The sequence below is a fragment of the Castor canadensis genome, chromosome 3, assembly GCF_047511655.1.
Source record: "Castor canadensis chromosome 3, mCasCan1.hap1v2, whole genome shotgun sequence".
Lineage (NCBI taxonomy): Eukaryota > Metazoa > Chordata > Mammalia > Rodentia > Castoridae > Castor > Castor canadensis.
In genome coordinates, this window is record NC_133388.1 from 47,324,049 (window position 1) to 47,340,515 (window position 16,467).

The following is a 16,467-nucleotide window of genomic DNA, read 5'->3' on the forward strand; positions in this document are numbered from 1 at the left end:
ACATTGTTTAGATAATTCCCAAAGAAAGTTGGAGTTCGTCCTTCAGGAAAAGGGTTGCCTTTTATTTAAAATATAAATGGTACTGACAGCTTATGGGAGGAGAGAAAGATCTCTTACGTCCTAAGAAATAAATTCAGGATGCACCTTATTTAGTCTCCAAAGAAGGAGGATAGTTAGCATTTTAAGGGAGAAAGGAAAAAAAAAATCAGGGAATTGAGGGGCCCTGCCATGAAACTTTATATTCATGTAGGTGTAAAAAGAAGCAATGCAATTTTAAGTTAAAGTATATATTTAAAATTCCTCAGTCATTCCAGACACTTTTTAACACCATTCTGCTTCTCTATTTCTTAATTGCCCAACCTAGGGGGATGATTAAATAAAACAATAGTGTTGATTAAAAACTTTAGAAAACTCTAACATCAAAAAGGAAATATGTTAATAAAACTTCCAAATCAATAGTCTCTCTTACCTAGTTGTTTTTTCTATTGGAAAAATAAGTGGCAAAGAAATACCAACTCCAGCCCTTCTTCTGTAATCTCACAAGGTTTCAGACTGGTGCATAAAATTATCATTAATAAGTATCAAAAAACCTTTGTACAATCTCTCTATGTATATATATAGTCTATTTATCTATCTGTCTAGTCTTGGATTTTATCTTATGCTAGGTGTTGTACTGCATTCATTGTTCTCTTAAAAATTATCATTGCTGCTTCTGAGAAAACCCAGATGTGAATGTGTTGCAAGAGAAAGGAGAACCAATTAAAAACAAAACTACAGTTTATTTATTTATTGACTGATTGATTGTTTGGCAGTACTGGGGTTTGAACTCAGGGCCTTACGCTTGCTAGGGAAGCACTCTAAAATTTGAGCCACTCCACCAGCCTCAAACTATTGTTTATTGATTGTGGTTCAGAAAAGAAAAGTCAATTCACACACACACACACACACACACACACACACACACACACACCTACACTTTCTATTATTGATTAGTGTTAATGCCATAAACACACAGCAAAGGATTTCTGCATGTTCCAGAAATCCATTAGGGGACAACCAGTAATCTTTAGCACTTGGAGAATGGGAACCACATCCTGTCACCTCCATTTAACATTTAATGACATTAACATTTAGTTGATGTGAAGAACCAGATTACTGCCTCTTTAAAAAATTATCCTCTCAAAGGAGAAAGATTCTTATTAAAAGGGGAGGATTTCAAAGTCACTTTAGAACTGTACCTCTAGGTGTTATTTTTCAGGCATCATAAAGCATTTGAATTCAGCTGTTTTTAGATCCAAGCAAAACACTTCTAAAGATAAGTGAGGTTTGTTTCTTGAGTTAAGGGTATCTTTAAGTGACAGATGCAAAAGGCCTTTTTCAGGAGCATATAAACTGGAAGAATGACAAACAAATTTCAAGACTGTTGAGAGATTGAGAAACCTAACAGGGCACCTCATACTTAACACATTCTCAATGGACTTCAGACTTCCTGGCTGTTCCTGAAGCAAGGCATCATATATCAGTGTCAAAACTCACTCTAGTCAATACTTTCTACAGCACTCAGATAAGTCTTTAAGAACTCAGTAGACTGGAGAGCCAGCCTCTGAAAGAGGAGGCGATTTTAACTTTTGTGAATTATCTGTGGCTGGCTATGTAGATGTAGTCATTCATTTATTCACTCAAGAAACACTGGTGGCCTCCCTGTTCTCTGATGATGGTTCCCAATCCCAGCTAGCCATCAGATCACCTGGGCTCTTCTACCAGCTGCTGGTGTGCTGAGTAAGGAGTAGGGCCCATACATTTTTGTTTGTACATGTAGTCACTTGTTCGGTATTCTATGAGTTCATTGAGAGAGAAGGCTTACATATAGCGAGAGACCATATCTCTCCTCCAAATTCTTGACCGAACTCTCCATCCCAGCCTCCTACTCTGTTCTTTTCTTCTTACCAAGTTCCTGCATTTTTAGGCTGGTGCCAGTGGTGGAAAGATAGGTGGTAGAGAAAAGAAAGAGAGAAAGAAGAAGATTTAAAAATGAAATCATGACTACCTCTCCCTCACCATTGTACTGCTACTTCTATTCCAGCTTCCAGTAAGGGTGAAATACACATAGGTCCCCAACTAATGATGGCTTCACTTAGAATTTTACAAGTTTATGATTGTGTGTAAGCATAGTCAATACAACCATTCTGCTTTTCACTTTCAATAAACTAGGTGAAATGTTCCACACTTAATGAAGTACATTTTGTGTTAGATGACTTTGCCCAACTGTAGACTAATGCAAGTGTTCAGAGCGTGTCCAGGGCAGGCTATAGTTTCAGTGTATTAAATAAAATTTCAACTTAGAATATTTTCAAGTTATGTTAGGTTTATCAGGATGTAACACCATCATAAGTCAAGGAGTATCTGTATTTTAGGACAGATTATCTCTCTAATAAAATTATAAACTCTGGACAAAATATAAAAGCCAGTCACTAGAAAGCATTGAAGAATATCCAAAATCAGGTAAGAAATGAAACATTCATACTTTGAAAAGAACAAAACACACTTGGTGAAATACACATTTATCTGGAGCACTTTTCATTGTCCACGTGCATGAAGCATACACTCAAGTAAAATGGGCAGCTGTGCTGGGCTTGGAAGTTAGAGTGAGTGAGCAGGGCTCTTGGAAAGGTTGAAAATTGAGTGGGAAAATCCCATAAAGGAACCATAGATGGAGGGGATCCCCAATATCTGCATACAAACTTTCAAATCCTTAGTTGACGCCTAGACAATTGCTGGGCAAAGATCCAAGGAATCCAGTGGAAAGCAACAGCTGGGAGCCTTGAAGAGCTGAGTAGAGATGTCAACAGCTGTGCGATACTAGGAAGACAGGGTTTAGATTCACATCCCTCTAATTTAGAGGGGCTTGGTAAGCAATTTGAGTATTCTACCAGAAGGGCTGTAGCTTAAGAATAAGGACTACATCCGAAGGCCAAGGGATATGCTTATTAATGTTGACTCTATTAGGATTCAGATTGATCCTTATAACCTCCTGCCTACATTAGCCAAGACTTACTCAAATCTCAAGAGATCTCAGGAACCAACCCCATTTAATTGTTAAGAACAAGGGTTGCTTTTACTGTAGCACTCTCTGCAATGTTCACATTGCTAATTAATATATCTAAGGGAAAAGGCTACAGATTTGTTACCCAAATACTATTTTATCTTACATTCCTTCCATGGGTCTATATTTTATAGCAGTGAATAAACATGCAGCTTTCTTTAGCAAGCAGTATGGTTAAGAATTGGTGCTTACTTGCTTCATGTGCAAAAACAAGGGACTTGAAGACTTTGGGAATCATTCTCGTGCTTTTCTCAATGTCCAAATAAATGATCTTAAGAATCCTATTTTCCAATTAGGATCTACCCTTAGAAGGTAGCAAATTTATTGCTGTATTCATCTTTGCTAAAATTCCAGATATCTCTTTAAAACACTGGCAAAAACGTTATAAAAAGTGTCTAAGAAGAGTTACAACTCCATCAAATTTTGCTCTATATAAGTGACATTTTGTAACCACATAATTACAAAATAATTACTGAATTTAAAGCTACATAATTTTGGTCACAATTTCTCTGCAGACACTGAATTATCCTCTAGAATAAAAACTATTCCATTATGTTTAAGGCCCCAAACACAAAGATGACTGGAAGACTTTCAGGACTGCCTCTAAAAGAGCTTACTAAGACGATTCCAAAATCTCTCATAGGAGATGCAAAGGCAAAAAAGAAAAGAAAAAAATCTTCCTTCAGTAAGTCTACACTTCATGTGTTTAATTGTGCCAACTCTTCTCTCTAGTTGTTCAGGAAAGACAGGCTGCCTAGAAAGAGTGTTCACCTGGCATAGAGGCTCACATGCCAGAAGCTTACCTGCATGAGTCTTGGTCTGTGGACTACCGCATACTCTCCCTGCCTGCATTTGGAGCAGCAGCTGATTGGTTGAAGTTTCTGCAAGAAGATGCCTAGTGCTTTCTTCTGCATGAAATCTTTGCATCCTACCTGCTGTACAACCCCAGAGCTTTCTAGGAAACTCTCAGCATTTCACCTTAGTGATTATGAAATCCTTTTACTGTCCACTTAAAATTTACAATCATTCAGATTTCAATTCCAGTATTTACTCACTCTCTACATAAAGAAAATTCTTGACTATTAAGTGGTACTTTGGGGATTAAGAGTGTCCATATCCAATGAAGGTAAACATGTCTACCTTAGTACTCAGAAACGTATCCAGGAGAAATTAATACATTTGTCCACCAAAATAAATATCAATTTTATTCATAACAGTGATAACTACTCAGCTGTCTATCAACAGTAAAACGAATATATGAATCATGGCATATTTACACAATGGACTGTCACACACACAAAAACGATGGTACATGTAAACAACATGTATGCATCTCACAGACATACTTACAAAAGAGACCCAAAAGAAAAGCATATCATAGAATTTCACCTACATGAAATTCAAGAATAAGCAAAACTAACTGATGGCGATAGAAATCATAATGGTGACTGGGCATGGTGGCTCATTCCTGTAATCACAGCTACTCAGGAGGTGGATATCAGGAGGATTGCTGTTTGAGGCCAGGTGGGGCAAAAAGTAAGACCTCCATCTCAATAAACAAGATGGGCTTGGTGGTACACCCTGTAATCCTAGCTATGTGGGAGGAACAGGTAGAAGGATCTTGGTCTGAGGTCAGCCCAGGCAAAAATACTTTGAAAATCCTTTCAAACAGCATCTAAAAGCAAAAAGTACTGGGAGCATGGCTTAAGTAGTAGAGTACCTGTCTGTCAAGTCTAAGACTCTGAGTTCAAACCCCAGTTCTGCCAAAAGAAAAAAGAAAAAGAAATCAGAATGCATGAGTTGGATTTATAGCAGCCCTATCCCCCTGGGTCTCTCATAGTGTCACATGCCAGAATAAGCTGTGGCTCCAAACTGTTGCCTGGCCTCTGCCTGTAGGTTGCTGGCTCTGAAGTGAGTTGCACAATGGGGAAAAAAAAAGAAAGAAATCAGAGTGGTGATTGCTTCTAGGGGACAACATATTAAGTAGGAAAGAGGAACAGAAGAGCCTTCTAGAGTGCTGTGAAATGCTCTGTCTCTATCTAGAAAGTAGTTTCACAGGTATGCATTACATACAGAGGAAAACTCATTGAGCTCTTCACATGGTTAGTGCTTTACTGTATGAATTATAAACTTCAGTAAAAAGCAAAAACTAAATAAACAAGAATGCCCAGCTAAAATCTTAGCTGACCCTGATTTGGTACTATTTGTAGACAGCTCTTATCTTAAAAATGACAGTGGTATTTCCTACATGGGATTTGCTGTCACCACTGAACATGCAGCTAGCTCTCACAGCTGCTCCACTGCCGAAAGTTGAGTCTGCCTGGTGTATGATAATTGCTCTGACTTGATCTGGCAAAAGAAGGAAGGGTAAACATTAAGTAGAATTGTTCATAACTTTGAGATGTTATGGAAACAAGAGCATCCTGATCAAAAATGGTGAAGACATTAATGATTTATGAAAAAATACTTAGTATGGGAAAATACATACCAGATAGAGTAGAAGCTCATTGACAAAATACTACCCCGGAAGCCAATGACAATGGCCTGTTTCAAATACATGTTAAACCAGTAGCCTTTATTAACTCAGCTACAAAGAGTTCCACCAAATTGACATTTATCTCCAACAAAAATGGAAGGAAAACTGGCTCAATTTAGACAGCTCTAATTGACTCATTACAATCAACTCAGCCTTCTGAAAAACAGTTTTGGCCATTGCAGGGATATTTTCTTCATAAAGATGGGTTTGGGCAAGTTCCTGACAGCTGTCCAGAAGTACTGCAGGTGCTAGTTAAATTGACCCAGGACATTTTGCATCATGAAAGAATCAAACTAAGTTCCACGATAATAAATAATAGGGGGAAATTAAAAGTTTGATCACAAAGTGGTAGAATCATGTCTCACCTACAACTAACACAACCCAGAATACCTGAAAATGTAAAACAAAATATGGGAACCAAGGACCTTTAACCATTTACAAATGGATTTAGTACAAATACTCATTTCTTTAGGCTACAAATATATATTACTAATAGTCTGTAAAGTATCAAGATGGACAGCACTTGTTCTTTGATGAAATGCTACAGACACTACAGAAGAATGTTGCTAAACTTTGTGTTCCCAACATGGCGAATTCCTATTTCCCTATCCCATGAGTGTGGAAGTCATTTCACTGTAAAGTCATACAGAATGCTGTGGGATTTCTCTTCTAACATAAAAACTTTATTCTCCCTTCAGAAAATAGAGAAAAGAAAAAATGGGGGCGGGGGCTAGTGATATAGCTCACAAGCATAGGCCCTGGTTCAATTTCTAGCAAAACACACACACATACACACACACACACACACACACACACACACACACACACATACACGAACAAATGGAGACACTGAAACTAAAACTATCCTAATCAGAGGTTGGCAAATTACAGCTCCTGTGTCAAATTAAATCTGGTCTTTGGTTTGTTCATATGATTCACAAGCTAAAAAAGAAGTGTTTCTTACATGTTTTAAAGGTTTGTAGAGGTTGGGGACATGGCTCAAGTGGTAGAGAGCCTGTCTAGCAAGCACGAGGCCCTGAGTTCAAACCCAAGTCCTGCCAAAAAAAGAAAGAGAATAAAAAATGGAATTTGCAGCTTTGTAGGCCTCTAGCCCTTTACTGAGAAAATTTGCTGACTCCAGGTCTAAACTCTCAAAAATTCTTAATTTGCCTTAATCCAATGTTTTGTCACTGGTGTTGATGACCAAACAATCATCTCCTCAGAGCTTATATAGATTTCTTCCATAGGGCATTTACAGAATGCCCTGTGATCAACAAGTATATTTTTGTCACATATAGATCTAGCTAAATACTGTCAGAAGCTAGTATAGTTTTATGATTAATCAGTACAAGCCACCTTTCCAAAGGATACAACATCCAAACCTTTAAATGACTGTTAGCTCAATGGAACTAGAAATCACTGGGTGAATAGCATAAATGTTCATAAATTCTTCCCATCCCATATGCATGCTCCCTCACACATAACTTTACAGATCTTCCCATCAAGAGATGGAGTCTAATTCTCTACTCTTTTGAGTAGCTTCGGCCATGTGACTTACTTTAGGTAACAAGGTATTAATACCACCATACAAGCAGAGGCTTGCAAACTGCTTGCGTATTGGAGCTTGCCCTTTCTTGCTGTTGTAGAAATCTTGGATCTACATCGTATGAGCATGGTCTACCGTATTGGACAATGAGTCACACATGGCCTAGTTACCTCCATTGACCTGCCAGTAGCCAGCAACCACCAGATATATGAGTGATGTCAACTATTACAGTCAGTTGACTGTAAATTCATGTGTGAAACCAGACATTATGTGGAGCAAAACAAAGCTGCTTAGCTAGTCCATCCACAATACACATCCATAGAATGAGTAAACAGATGGTTGTTTTAAGTCACCTAGTTGTTCTATAGAGAGTGCTATAGGATTCAGATGCAGATGCAAAATTGTTTTAGAATGATATTGGAAGGAGCCATTTCAGGTCCTCTTGACAACAGGTACAATTAACCCATGAGTTCAGATGTCATATGAAAACAAATTTCTAACTTGGCTCAATGGACTTTCATTTTCATGAATGAGCCAAATTGAGGCTGACAAAAAGCCTCTAGAAGCTAATGGCTTCAAGGATCAAGCAACCACAGAAGTACAAATTCCCCCCAAACAATGATGGAAACCAGAACTTTCTGTTATGCCAAAATTGACTAACTTCCTCATAAGATTGTGAATACGTAACTATGGGCTATTGCTTTCCTTCTCTATGACTATTTTTATTTTTCTAGTCCTTTCTTGAAACAAACAGATTTCCTCTTCTTTGTTAAGAGTATGAGACCATAGCTTCAGCTGCTAATTGACTTTACTGGAACTGTTACCCATTTCTAACCTCCAGAATCAGTCAAATCATGGGAGTAGGACTGGAGGAGTATTTCAGTGCTAAGGCACTTGCCTACTATGTATAAGGCCTTGAATTCAATTCCTACACTGAAAAAAAAAAGTCATGAGAATACCTTTGCTTAATATTAGCAAATAACCCCATAAAGTACATGATATGAACATCTCCTATATACTTTAGAACATACACCAAAAATATTTCTAGGCTCAGACACTCAGCCTGGTTGTTATAATTATGTAGAAATAATGTGGCCAATATTATAGACAGAGAGAAAATTCACCACAATCAGAATTTAGAATTATCCTGAGTTTCTATGATTTTTTCATTAACCCATTTAACTATTGGGGAATATGCTCGAAGTAAATAAGCATATTTACCAAGAAATCCCATACAACCAACCACTCTGATAGCAGAAATACCTCTTAGATTACAACTTATATTCTTACTTGTAATGGAACACCTTGTGAAAAAAACAGAAGAATGTCCATGAAAAGGACACAAAGTATCAACTGAAGTAGTTATCACTGTTTGTTATAATAATTCAGAGAAAAAAGGCATACACTTTCAACTCTTTACATATAGATTGAATCAGTTAAGCAGTGCTAGGCCTGTTGTTTACCTGTGACCTGTATGTATACCAAGAACCTTTCCTGGAACTAGCAACTTTGAAGATTTTAAGTTCTGTTCAGTCTCTTTATCTAAGTTCCTTTACAGTCTCATAGGAGTGATTCTCAGAAGTCAGAGCAGTCCATTGATTTGCTTGAGTTTGTAACCTTGGTTAGGGACCTCTGCATTTGAGAGATGTCTGAGTAACTTACCCTTAACTATGTCTGAAATGAAAAGTGTAACCATTCACAATATAAAGGCACCCCCCCCCCAAACCAGCTGTGATCTGCTTGCTGTCTTGATAACTAATGGACCATCATGTATCTTTAACAATATTTACTGGTGTCAAAAGGGGGAAATCTGTACTGTCTAATATTTCCTATTGTTTGTGGGCAAACATTTCAGGATAAGAAAAAAATATCTTAAAAAAAGAAAAAAAAAAAAAACACAACCCAGACATAGGCTGATTATTCTCAAAGGTTTGACAGTCTGAGACTGGCTTCATGAAATTTTCTGAACTATAATGACAGGATTTTTCATCATAATAATTCTATTTGCTTTTCTCTAATGCATTTTTAATGGGGCCTTTAAAACTACTGTCAATTTATGTTTGATGATCAAATGATAATTCTAATGAATTCCTTATGGCCAACCTGTACTCCAGTAGAGGTAGAAGATCCAAAGTGGGGAATGAGAAATCCTTGCATGGCTGCCCCACATGCACACCCCTCACCCCAAGGACCCACACTACACTGTACACCCAATGTCTTCCTACTGAGTTTCTATTAAACAGAGGCACATATGGATTATGTGGAAGAAAAGAATATTCAATGACTCCATTTCACTAGATTCGCAGAAATCTTAAGGATTCTACTCATCATTACCATTCAGGTTACTCAGCTATAAGGAGATATTATAGTAGCACAGCAACTTTTAAAAGACAAAAAAATGTTTCAACAATAGAATATTTTTGGGTTGGGAATAGTAGTTCACTATGAACTCAGAAATGCTTTTTTAGAAAAATGTTTTGAGGGTTTTTTTTGGGGGGGGTGTTGTTTTTGTGTGTGTGTTTGACACACGGTCTCATTATGTATAAAACCCATGCTGGCCCAGAACAGCCTCCAGGTTGCTGAGATTACAGGTGTGTACCAGCTTTGAGTTTTTTAGTAAAAAAACAACAAAAGAGATATAAAGATTTATGTTTATTTAAAAAGCAAAAGTTAAGATACCAGAAATATGTAAATAAAAATTTACTGAAATAATCATCTTCTGAAAATAAAATATTTGTTCAGTATTTGTATGCTATTAAAGCATACAAAGAACAAATTTATTTTAGGATCCAAACTGAAGGAAACTTTAAATACGTTACCCTGGGGTTAAGGCAGTTATTCCAGCAATATCAGCCTAGACATTGACAGAATCAACATCTTAGTTTAATTGAAAACTATCAATTAAATATAAAGTGAATCTTTTAAGGTTTATAAAATCAGTAATGCCATTTAATTTACACACATCATATTATTCCAAGAGGATGTGAAGAAGGTTGGTGGAGGAATATATGTAGGAGTAACCCTGAACAGGAATAATTCCTTAAAACACAATACTGAAGAACAGATGCTTTTTTTTTTTTCCTGTGGGACTGGGCTTTGAACTCAGGGCTTTGTGCTGGCAAAGTAGGCGTTCTACCACTTGAGACACACCTCCACTCCATTTTGCTCTGGTTACTTTGGAGATGGGGTTTCAAGAACTATTTACCTGGGCTGGCCTTGAACCTTGATCCTCCCCATCTCAGTTTCCCAAGTAGCTAGGATTATAGGTGGAAGCCACCAGTCCCTGGCCATTTAAAAAATTTTTTTAAGAAATGCTCAAAATGCTCAAGTGCCCAAAAAGTGGAATCAATCAATGACTTTTCACCCTAAAGTTAGATAAGGTAGGCTTTCTATGGTTGGGGGGAACTACCAACACCTTTAAATAAGAAATGTTTTTGTACATAATAAGATTTTGCTAAAATCATTCCTAAAAAGAAAAACGTTTGAGAACCTGAGAGCAAGGAGGTAATGTTTAACGACACAGCACTTAAGCAGGTTTCTCCAGCTTTCTCCTGACCCAGAGACTTGCCAATGAGCACCAAACCAACGGCCACAGAGCAACATTTTTCTTCCACTAGTTCAAAGGAAACTATTTCAAGCAAAGTGCCCTAGTAAAGAAAACAGGTTATAAAGTAAAACTTAAAGCATTCTGGTAACCAAATTCCCGAGAAAAGCTCAAGGAGCTAGGACATGAGGGAAACGCACACATTTCTAAGCTTCCAACTGGTTTCTGTATGCAGAGAGAAGACATACCCAGCCCCGGGTCCTTTTAGAAGTTTAGGGACTTCTAAATGGTTCTTCAGTAATTTTCAACCTTGAGTACACACTGAAATTGACTGAAAAGGTCTTTTTCATTTTTATTTCCACTGCCTGGATCCCACCCAAGGTCAATTAAACCAGAATCCCTGGTATGTAGTCCAGGCATTAGTATTTTTTTTTTTTAAGTTCCCAGAGGTTCTAATGTGCATGCAGCCAGGGCTGAGACCCATGAAGGAACCTAGAAAAACGCTGAGAAAAGCCAAGAATGACTGTATTTGGACTTCAGTGGTGACAGACAGTAGTATTTCAGGAAGATGAACTTTTTGCTAACACTAGACTGTAATTTTCATGTGCTTTTTTTACCTTCTGGTTTATGACACTGAAACCCCTCAGGAGAATACTGGCTACTGAGTGTTCACCTGTTGCCAAGCACTGCTGTGGGCAAATCCCCCACCCCCATTGCCCTGTAAACTCCTTATCATAACCTCCATTATTCTGAAAAAAACAATTATTAAACCCATTAACCCAAGACAACTGAAAAGAAGGGGCTGATTTGCCCATCACAGAGCAAGAAACTAGAATTAAAACCTACCTATGTCTGATTACAAAGTCTTGGTCTTTCACTCTTTTGTATGTATTTATGTTTTAACAGTTAATACTGTCACATTTCACAGGTTTATGAAGTATACACAAGGCCCATAAAGGATTAACCTCATTCATCATGTTTTCCTGTCGTGAATGAAGTTCAAATACTCAGTAACTAAAGTTATCCTTACTCCTATCACTTAGCTATCAGTTTCTCTCCCTGGATGAAAAGTCAGTAGTTTCTTTTTTATCTTTCCAAAGGTATTTAATGCACACACAAGCAAATACACATTTGCCTATGTGTGTAGAGATCATATATTTGGAGCTCTCCCCACCTCATTTTAAACAATAGCAATATAGTTCACACACCATTTTGCACATAGCTATTTCTTCTTACTAACAGTGTGTAACTTAACTGATAATTCTGTATCAGTGAGATTTTTTCTTTTTGGCAGTAATAGGGTTTGAACTCAGGGACTGGCACTTGCTAGGCAAATGCTCTGCTACTTGAGCCACACCCCTAACCCTTTTTGCTTTAGTTTATTTTTCAGATAGGGTCTTGCACTTTTTCCCAGGCTGGTCTTGAACTGTGATCCTCTTATGTCCATCTCCCTAGTTGCTAGGATTACTGGTGAGCACCACCAAGCTCAGTGGTGTACACATTTTAAAACCCTTTTTTTGTATCACATAGCATTCCATTATACAAATGTACCATTAGTTTAAACCAGTTCCTTATTTACAGGCATTAGATTAATTCTAATTATTTGCTGTTATAAAAATATTAGAATAATCTTTATCTACATAATTTCACAAGTACACAAGACAGATAATTATCCTGTAAAATAACTAAACTCTTAGATGTCAAAAGCCACGCCCTTTCCACTATTCCATTCTACCTCAGGCTTCTAAGAAATAATTCACATCCAGAATCATGATGATTTATATATATTTTATTCAAAAACATTATCAAATATCTGAATTACACTTTTCATTTTAATAAAAAATTAGAAGTGGTTTTCAGAATGAGAGATGGTTTTAAGCCCTCATGAACACACTGCTGGTTTCTCACTTCCCGCTCAGAAGGTGTCTGTCCCTGAGGACTCCATATCCCCCTGTGCAGTGCTGATGCTCAGAGACTGAGAGTCATTCTCCAAGTGTGTGGAGGGCAGCATCACGGACATCTTGGTAGGTGATGTTTGCGAAGTGAAGAGTGGCACTGCTTCACCACCTGCACAACAAAGACGCTCAGTCAGTCAAACCAGCACGTGCTGATGATCTTTGTGCTTTCCCTTTTTAACTGATATGGGAAGGGGTATGCCACAAACGACTCCACGTGAGGCAATCTCTTTTCTTAAGTTGCTCAGAATTTGTCAGAGACCCTTTCCACCCTCATTTGTGTCATTTAGAGACATTTTAAAATGCTGCCAAGTGCTAACAGTTGTGGTACAGATGATAAATGCTAGCTGAGATCAGGTTGGGTAAAGAACAGTCTCTGAAATCCACAACTAACCTCTTACTTGTTATGTGAATTTGGATTAAGTTATTTTACCTCTGAAAAGTTCAGAGTCCCTCTATGTTAAATGAGATAACACTATCTCCTTTGCAGAGTATATGAGGAAAAAATAAGATAGGTAAAGAGCTCATCAACAAAGCTGGTGTTTAGTAAGTGCTCAAAAACTAAGAGCTACCATTATCATAAAAAAAAATCACTACTATCACTCCTGTTACCATTAAGTAAATGGCTAGATGTCCAATTAAAAAAACTCTGCAGTTGCTCTAAAATAAGGGTTTGCTGTTAGTTATAGGAAGAATATGCTCTTTTTAAATTTAAAGGAAGTAAGATATGAGCCACATAAAAAGCATTAGAAACCAGGCATAGTGATGCTTGCCTGTAATCCTAGCACTGAAGAGGCTGAAGCAGGAGGATTCAGAGCTTGAGGCCAGCCCATGCTACATAGTGAGACCTTGTCTCAAAATGAGTCAAAACAAAACAAAAACTTTGGGCATAGTTCAGTGGTACAGTGATGCCCAGCAAATGTAAGGGCCTGGCTTCAAACCCCAGGACTTGGCGGGGAGGGTCCTTTGACCTTGAAGTCAAAGGTTGCCAACTCACTTTTCTTTTCCTCCAACTCTAAAAACTGGACACTCAACTCAGGATCCTGTTGTTACTCATCCCTTACTACCCCATGCCCAAGAGTGCACACTAAGAGTTAAGACAATTACATAAGGGAAGCAATGTCAAAACAAAAAATACTGGCCAGTCAGATATTATTGACATTTGACATGGAAAGCATCTTTTTCCTGTAAAACAAATTTGTCTTCATTATTTTTACATTTAATTAAATATGGAAAAATTTCTACTTCATGGATTGAAAGCAGTATTATATTGCCTAATATACAAGCTTGACAGCAGGCAGAAAAGAGTCACTTTGGGATGAAGAACATACATATGTTTTTATAAAATCCAGATACACATATTACATATGTATATCTATCTACCTACACCTTAACTCCCTCCTCTAAGAGGCTTATTGTAATACTTTAAGAATATAAAGAAAGTAAGCATGGTATTATTTAAACAATCCTGAGGAAACTTCTGAGTTGAATCGTAGTAATCTTTCTAAAACGCCTTTATGTTTTTCAAGTAGTTTCCACAGTAGTACAGGGGGATTTTCCATTCAATTTTATAGTGGCCACAGTAAAAGCACACAGTTTCAAAGATTTCAATGATGACTCAATCACAGCTGTCCAAGACAATCAGAATACTTGTAAACAGCAAATTCTTCTCACATTATGAAGTTTAACAAAGACTATTTTAAATACTATTCCATTCCTTTTTGTTACTTGGATCAATTTGTCTTTTTTTATATAAAGAGAGAAGAGAGATATGATTTGGCATTACTATGGCAATATTACAAAGTATAGTGCCATCATATTTAAGAAGAAAGCAATTCTTAATATCAATTTAAATTGAATAGTCTAAAAAGAAAAATATTTCGAAATTCAGCTCTGTCACAATACAATAAAAACTAAAATTAACTCTAGGCACCAATGGCTCACTCCTATAATCCTAGTTGCTTGGAAGACTGAGATCAGGAGGACGGAAGTTTGAGGCCAGTTCAGGAAAATAGTTCAAGAGATCCTATCTCAACCATGTGTGGTAGCATGCCTTTGTCATTCCAAGCTATGTGGAAGGCTAAGATGGGGAAGATCTCGGTTCCAGGCCAGCCCAGGTCAATAAATAAATAAATAAATAAATAAATAAATAAATAAATAAATAAATAAATAAATAAATAAATAAAACTCAGGTGCTGGTAGTTCACACCTGTAACCATAGTTACTCAGAAGGCAGAGATCAGGAGGATCAGGGTTAAAGCCAGCCTGGGCAAATAGTTCGTGAGATCCTATCTCAAAAAAAAAACCTTCACCAAAAAAGGCTAGTGGAGTGGCTCAAGGTATAGGTCCTGAGTTCAAACCTCAGTACAACACCACCAAAAAATCATGGGACCTCCATCTTAATGGAAAAAAGCTGAACACGGTGGTGAATGCCTGATATCCCAGCTACAGGGAGAAGCATATAATAGAAAGATCATAGCCCAGGCTGATCTGGGCAAAAAGCAAGACCTTATCTCCAAAATAACCAGAGCACATAGGGCTGGAGATATGGCTCAAGCAATAAAGCATCTGCCTACCAAATATGAAGTTCTGAGTTCAAACCCCAGTACTACCAAAATAAAAACAAAACAAACAAAAAAACTAAAATTAAGAGACACTAATTAAAATTTTTATAGTATGTAAGCATTATTGAAAGTCTTAATATTTTATGAAGCCATGATGCAGAATACAGAAAATAACTAAGGGAAGCATCCAATATCAGAGATTACCTTATCAATAAAGTAAAATTCAATAAGGATTACAACTAAAGCCTACAGAAAATTAGAACTTCATCCATACAATCAATATAAAGTTATTTTCTCCCAATTGTTCTATAGAAAACATTGTTCTAAAGAAACCATTCCATGAGTTACTCGCTTATTTGCCAAACCTGACACCACACACTTCTGTCATCTGATTTCATACAACTGCTTTATAAATACCTTCATTTTCTACTATCTGCACACAATTACTGATTAAATTGATCAATGATGCAACCTTTGTAAATTACTTTGGATTTTGAAGAAATTTCCAAATCTCAAGGAACGTATCAAATTCATTGAGAAGTTATGTTATTTCTTGCAGTTATTGCCTTGTATTTGTATAGAAATTCAAACATTTTGTAAATATCTTTTCCCCATCACCTTGTCTGATTCTAACAATAATTCTGGGAGACAGATAAGGTAGTGAGGTACAGAGATGTTAAAGTAGGCTTTTTAAAAGGTATATGTTGTGGCTGGAGGCATGGCTTAAGTGGTAGAGTGCTTGCCTGCCATGCACAAGGCCCTGAGTTCAATCTCTAGTACTGTGAAATAAAAATAAATAGAACAAGGTGGTATACACTGACCAACTAAACATCTATATGAACCTACTGTATGCATGGAGCTAAGACAGTGCCAAGAGGACACAGATGGAAAGATAATCTCCATCCTCAAGATGCTCATCTCATTGTGAGGATAAATGTACAGGATGCTTAGTTTCAATTAGGTAGAAGTAGCAGTTGAGCTGGACTTAAAAGATGTTGGCAAGGCAATGAAGAAAAAGAGAACAGAAAGTCAAGATTTAGGTTAGTATGTAAGAGAGCTCTCAGTATTCTGATATCAAAGTATAGACTGGAAGAGACTGGGATTTAGCTTATTGGTTAAGTGTGCTTGCCTACCATGCACAGGCCCAGGGTTTGAGCCCCAGGACCATAAGGATTAAAAACAATAAGCCTCCAAACCTCGTTTTGTGTGTGATTGTGCG

At 37.2% G+C, this 16,467-nt stretch overlaps 1 protein-coding gene and 1 non-coding gene across 13 annotated transcripts in view; one reads left to right on the forward strand and one right to left on the reverse strand.

The window, feature by feature from the left end:
* Positions 1 to 4,896: 4,896 nt before the first annotated feature.
* LOC141422250 (small nucleolar RNA SNORA42/SNORA80 family) lies at positions 4,897 to 5,029 on the forward strand. The gene has a single exon (XR_012446848.1). It is a non-coding gene; the product is annotated as a small nucleolar RNA SNORA42/SNORA80 family (small nucleolar RNA).
* A 7,471-nt stretch (positions 5,030 to 12,500) lies between these two features.
* Positions 12,501 to 16,467, reverse strand: part of Kiaa0586 (KIAA0586 ortholog) — a 100,504-nt gene continuing 96,537 nt past the window's right edge. For 10 of the 12 annotated variants that reach the window (XM_074067891.1, XM_074067894.1, XM_074067898.1 and 7 more), the window contains one exon: positions 12,501 to 12,796. In XM_074067891.1, the coding sequence (XP_073923992.1) occupies positions 12,645 to 12,796 (152 nt within the window). In that variant the 3' untranslated portion in view covers positions 12,501 to 12,644. The remainder of the gene's footprint in view (positions 12,797 to 16,467) is intronic. The other 2 variants (XR_012446157.1, XR_012446158.1) reach the window with 2 other exon arrangements.